The sequence below is a fragment of the Cololabis saira genome, chromosome 14, assembly GCF_033807715.1.
Source record: "Cololabis saira isolate AMF1-May2022 chromosome 14, fColSai1.1, whole genome shotgun sequence".
In the NCBI taxonomy this organism is placed as follows: Eukaryota; Metazoa; Chordata; class Actinopteri; order Beloniformes; family Belonidae; genus Cololabis; species Cololabis saira.
The window spans coordinates 32217340-32223789 of NC_084600.1; the positions used below are offsets into that span (position 1 = coordinate 32217340).

The 6450-nt window shown below is 44.6% G+C and overlaps 1 protein-coding gene across 1 annotated transcript; it reads right to left on the reverse strand.

Moving 5' to 3' along the window:
• Positions 1 to 2949: 2949 nt before the first annotated feature.
• Positions 2950 to 3906, reverse strand: LOC133459366 (putative gustatory receptor clone PTE03). The gene has a single exon (XM_061739258.1). The coding sequence runs from the start codon at positions 3904 to 3906 to the stop codon at positions 2950 to 2952; it is 957 nt and encodes a 318-aa protein (XP_061595242.1).
• Positions 3907 to 6450: the final 2544 nt, after the last annotated feature.

Genomic DNA, 6450 nt, shown 5'->3' on the forward strand with positions numbered 1-6450 from the left:
AGTGGGGAAAATCGGTTAGACACGTGAAGCGGGTGGTGGTGTTCCGTGAGCCCTTTACTACGCTTCCCCCGAACCGTCACCCACCGGTCCTGACTGGCCGGCTGCTCGGGAGCTGCAGGGGAGCGGCTAGCCTCAGCTGCTATGGGCCGGTCCGCCGCTAGCTTAGCCTGGTTAGCTGAGGAGGCTATCGGACTATGGTCAAATTGGCAGAACCGGACCTCTAACTGACTGAGCCTCGCCTCCAGCCCTGTAAATAAACTACATTTTAAGCACTTACCGTCTTCACTAAAGGAGGCAGAGGAATAACTAAACATTTCACACACTGAGCAGCAAAGAGGTGAAACGGTGGGAGACGGAGAGCCCATGCTAAGATGCTAACGGAGGCTAACGGACAGAAAATGTATTGGTGATTGGTGACAGTGAAAGTTACGGAAGAGAAAATGAGCGAGTGTTGAAATAAAGACAGTAATGTACCAGATATAGTGCTATTTTACCAGAAAACAGTCTAAGTTTAAGACAAAAAAGTCGGGAGAGATCTGTGCCCGCACGCCGTGCAGCAGCAACGGACCGCAACACCAGGAAGTGACGCGATGCGTGACGCAGTACGTTACCCAATCAGCAAGCACGCAAGAGATCAGCAAGCCAACAGCCAGCACCTCCCAGTCAGGCAACTGAGACAACTGTGGACTCGTCTGCCGAGCAGATCTGGATCAGGAGAGATGGGACCGGCTGCCAATCAGCCCACGGTACCGACGCTCCATCCAGTAATGCGTGTTGTCGCAGGATGGAGACACACATTTTGATGTATAACACATCTGGGTGCACATTACGGTTCGGGCTGAATTAACTGCCAAAGGAATGGTATAAATTGCGCCAAAATGACACGATTAATTCAAAATGGCCGACTTCCTGTTCGGTTTCGGCCATGGCGCCAGGAGACTTTTCTTTAAGTTGCACCATGAAACAGGTGTGTACCGATTTTCGTGCATGTACGTCAAACCCTATTGTGGGGCTTGAGGCACAAAGTTTTCCGGGGGCGCTGTTGAGCCATTTTGCCACGCCCATTAATGCAAACCATTAAATATCAAATTTTTCGCCAGGCCTGGCTTGCCTGCAAAATTTGGTGACTTTTTGGGCACGTTTAGGGGGGCAAAAAGGCCCTCCTTTCGTCAGAAGAAAAATAAAGAAAGAAAAAAAAATTCCTACAGATACAATAGGGCCTTCGCAATGCAAGTGCTCGGGCCCTAATAATAACATAAATAAACAGAATAGAAATACGTGGATGAAAAAATTAAATATATAAATAAATATAACATGGACTTCAACAGGGACATGCAGAGACCTTTGGAGGGGCAAGTGCTGAAATTTAAAAATGGACACATGGAATACGACTTCAACACTTTCCGACAATAGGTTTGTTACATTTGTTACTTTGTTACATTACAATATAAAACGCTGTTGTGTTTTGTATTGTAATAACTGCTCTGAACTTCTTAAACCTTATCCACGACAAATACCCCGTATAATAATAACAAACTAAAACTAATACTTAAACTAATGGAAACTAATGGAAAAATACAAAACTATTATAAGTCTGGATACCCACTAATCAAAACTAAAGAAATGACAACATACATACATACAGCTGGTACATGTGCTACCTGCTGTGCTCTTTGCTACCCAGCTGGTGATGGGTCCACAGCCTTTAGCAGTCTCACTCTGCTCCTTTTCCTCTCTCTCAACCTCCTCTCCTAACAGGCATGTCTGTACAATCAAATACCCTGATAAATAGAATAAAAATCTGATGCACATGAAACATGCACCCGCACGCACACACATACACGCAGCCGAGTGGGGGGTTGCAACTTAATTTAAATTACTTTAAATTAAAATCACATGATCTTTTCATGGAAAAATTCAAACATTGTATACTTTCTAACAAAAGATCAACAGCTGTTTTAATGCAAAATACTAACGGGGGTCAGCTGCGAGAGGGGAACTGATAGTGGGGGGATATGGAGGATGTGGATGCAGATGAAAGGTGTTGGTGTTATCTTTTTTGTACTGCATGCCTTTCTCTAAGAGAACTAGCACCTATGTTTCGGATGCAGGAGACCACAATTGCATTGAATGACTACTGTTAGGTATCCTGTCTTTCATGCAGGGGGGCCACAATTTCCAACAATGACCATTGTTTCAATGGTCTATCAGGTCTTACCCATTCCCATATAAAAGAAGACAACCAACATGCCCTCAGACTCGACTGTCCAGCCTGCGTGCTGCATGTCGACTCTCCTGAATGCGCATCAGTTAAAATAAAACTTTGGTAATCTCGAGCTCACTGGTGTTGTAGTTTTGTTAAGGATCAGGGGCATCATTAATAAAGCTTACGTGCGCACAAAAGAGGGCTTGAAACTTTGATCCTAGCGCACGAACACAGATTTCATAATAAAGGCACCTCGCAAACAGAAAAAGTAAAGTTTAGATTTAGATTAAAAAATAAAGCGATTAAAAAACATAACGTGCTAAATATGCCTGTAATTGCTTTAATAGCAATTAACGCGCCAATTTGACACCCCTAGTTATAGGTGTGGATGTTGAACCGTATCTGTGGAGCCAGCTTTAGGAAAGAAACCTAAACATGTCACAGTTTCAGCCATATATTTCTGTTGATTGTTTCTTACTTGAGATGTAAGCTCAGGAAAAATCTAAAATAACAAAAACTTTAAGAAAGACAGGATGGAATCCTACCCATCAGTTTTAAAACATCTGTTTCTCTTTATTGTCTTTACTTAAAGAAGAGAACTCAACTAAACAATCTTAACAGTCAGGTCTTAAAAAAATAGAGGTAGTCCTGCCCTGAGAGCCACCACTATGGAGCACACTTTAAGCACTTTCATAAAACCTTTAAGCAATTTCATAAAATCCTAACAGTTCGGAGTTGATACTTTATTGCATACTTTTATGTGACGGCCAACACTTTTTAGAGTGAAATATGTCAAACAAGAACTTCCGCATCTCCCTGGACTGCAGTCCATAGATGATCGGGTTGAGGCTGGAAGGAATAATTATAAACAGAATGGCAGAAAGTTTTCTGAAGTTTGAGAGCTGAGGGAAGCGATGCAGCGTGATGTGAGTGATCCCGCTCAGGCCCATGATCAGGTACACCACCAGATGAGTGCTGCACGTCTTCAAGGCCTTATTGTTCAAGGCCTTGCTCTTACTCCTGAGACAAACCGCTGCGATATTAGCGTAGGTGAGGACCATGCTGCCGATCGAGACAATGAACAGGAGCACTGTGAACGTGAGGCCATAGATGTTATTGATGAGAGAGCTCTCGCAGGAGAGCTTGAACAACGAGGCGTTGTCACAGAATGGGCTTGTGATCAGAGTTCTGCATCGGTTCAGCCGGACGGTCAGACCCAACAGACACGCCACCAGCACGAAGGGCACTCCCCAGGCGGAAACCGTCAGCTTCACCATCATGGCGTTGGTCATTACTGCAGTGTAGCGCAGAGGATGACAGATGGCCACGTATCTGTCAAAAGCCATGATTATGAGCACCGTGTGGGACGTGGTGCCAAAGATGTGCGCGGTGAAAGCCTGGACCACACACTCGTAGTAACTGATGATGCGCTCAGATGGAGGCAGCAAGATGTCTGAAAGCACACGGGGCAAAATTTGAGTCGTACCAATGATGTCACTGACTGGCAGGTTGCAAAAAAGCAGATACATGGGCTGGTGAAGGTTCTTGTCAAGGATGATTATCACCAAAATACCCACATCCAGTATCATAATAAACACGTAGGAAATAAAGAGGAGGAAAAAAACTGTGTATGTTGAATCCTGCGCGACTTTTAACCCCTCCATCTGGAGCATGAAGCTGTTGTAGCTGTAGTTTTCCATCAACCTGGATGAACAAAACATATATCACAAAAAATAGAGATTAACAACAATTATAATCCACCACAAACTGTTCTGAGATCAGTTCCACAAGTGAGGGCAAGAATAACAGATAAAAGCTTAAATATGCATTTAGAAAAACAAACAAGCTTTCCATACAGAAACAGCAGTGAATATGGCATTAAGTGATGCTGAGAAAGACACCTGACTGATAACATCCTGCAGAAGTAGAACAGACTCCATTTGTAGATGTAGTTTGAACGCCGGGGGGAATCTGTAGTCTGACATCATGTGTGATAAACTGCTGGTATCCCAGCAACTGTCACTGAGCAGCAGTGTTTAATTTTTTAGAAAGCTTTTAAACATTTAAAGTTTAGTTTTTACAGGATTCCCCAGAACTTTTTATGTGAAACAACATGCTTTCCTCTGAAAAAGAAACTCCGGGACCGGGATGCAGGAGATCGGGATCTCCTGCGTGTTTGTCTTACAACTGTCTTACAACTCAGCAGGCTGTTAAAGCTTCTAAAGCTAAATATTTCTCTTCACTTGTCTCCAAAAATGCTCGTAAACCTCAGGTCCTTTTTCATGTATTTGACTCACTGGTGAATCCCTGTGATGCTGTTTCTGTTAAACCTTCTTTTGCACTGTTTGAGGATTCTTTTGCAGTTTTTGTAAACAAGATTTCGGCTCTGAGATCCCCACTACCTCCGCCTGCTCAGAACCCCTCAGTTCCTACAGCGAGCTCAGCTGTCTTTCACCAGTTTAAGGCTGTTTCACTTTCTAAAAAAGCTTTTCAGCTCAGTAGGGTCTTTTATCTTGTTTTTTATAAACCTGTGTTTCAGTTCTGGATGTGTTTCTTCCGCCATTAAAAATGCCACAGTACAGCCCCTTATAAGAAAATCCTGGATCCATTGGTGGGAATTTCAGGCCAATTTCTAAACTCCCTTTTATTTCCAAAGTTTTAGAGAAAGTTGTTTTTAACCAACTACATGAATGTTTAAAACGGCCAACATTGGTGAATTCTGTTTCTGAATTCCGTCTGGTTTTAAGCCTTTTTTTACAGCAGTGAAAATGCTCTTTTAAAAGTTTTTATGATCTTCTTTTAAACCTTGATTCCCATAATTGTACCTTTTTAAGTATTTTAGACCTAACAGCAGCATTTGACACACACTCTTCTCCTGTCATGCCTCAAGCACTGTGTAGGTAGGCATTAAAGGCACTGCATTCGGCCTGGAGCGGGGGGGACCATGGGAGGGACTGATAGCCGGACTTGGGTATGGGCTCACCGTGCTGCCTGATTCAGCTTTAGATACCTGGAATGGTTGCTGTTTGTGTCTCTGTCTGTTTCTGTTTGTTTGTTTGTTTTTATCTCTTGCAGATTCCAAAGGCTGATGTGCCCGTTGTGTGTTTTCCTGTGGTTCTCTCATTTCAGACTTGCAACAGATGCCAAAACACCTTCATACAATGATGAGAAAACTGGCTTATAGGCATCTGGCCTGTTGTTGGTGTTGTGCAACTCAGGTAGCTAAGCTGATCAGTTATTGAAGGCTATTAATGAATATTATTAATAATTATTAATAATTAATAAAGTCGACTATTTATCAAATTGAATTATCAGATTGATAATAATTCTCGTAGGGGCACCACCCTGGGCCTTAATTCAGGGAAATGATAACTTAACAGCAGAATATCAGTCTCAAAGTAATTACTATACCCAGTTATTAATTGAAGGGGGTGAGATCCGAACACACACTTCGTCACCCAGCCTTGGCGGCAGACATGCACAGAATAAACAGAGACGACTTTTTGCGATCAGAAATTTATTCACACTAGTGTCAAACAGTTGGTAAACAACACTTTGAATAAATTCTGATGGTTCAATTACACAAATAGAGACACAAAATCATAAAGGAAAAAGGAGGGGTTCTTCGGATCCTCCGGGTGGAGACTGGTGTGTGTGTGTGTGTGTGTGTGTGTGTGTGTGTGTGTGTGTGTGTGGGTGTATGTGTGTGTGTGCGTGTATGCGTCAGAGCAGCGTACGCTGCGCGTCACGCGGTCTGGGGGCGGGTCACGCCGCGGTACGTGAGCACGTAGCCCGGAGGGCGTGCTACGTCGCGCTACGTGAACACGCCTCCCGGAAGGCGGATCACGGCAGTGCAGCCGTGAGGGAAAATATGACGGAAAGCGCCGCAGAGCACGGATAAAACAACGGTGAAACACCACGTGGATCTGACGCGCAACCGGGTTTAGTGAAGAGAGGGGGGGCGGAGGAGCGGGTCAGCGGACCGCGCTCGGACGTCGCACCGCCGTGCCTGCGGGATCTCCGACGCGTCACACAGATGCGCGGCTGCAGGTGGTCACACCACAGCCGGGGGGACCCAAAAAGGGGGTTTGTGAGCTCTAACGGCCGGTTCGGTAGATCAGCCGCAGGTCCCACTCGAGAACCAGGTCGGGAGTAACCCTCACCCGCTCTGAGATACAGTCGGGAGCCGCGGTCCGATCACTCGGCGGTGAAAGCTCACGTAAACAGGCGTACCATACAATCAA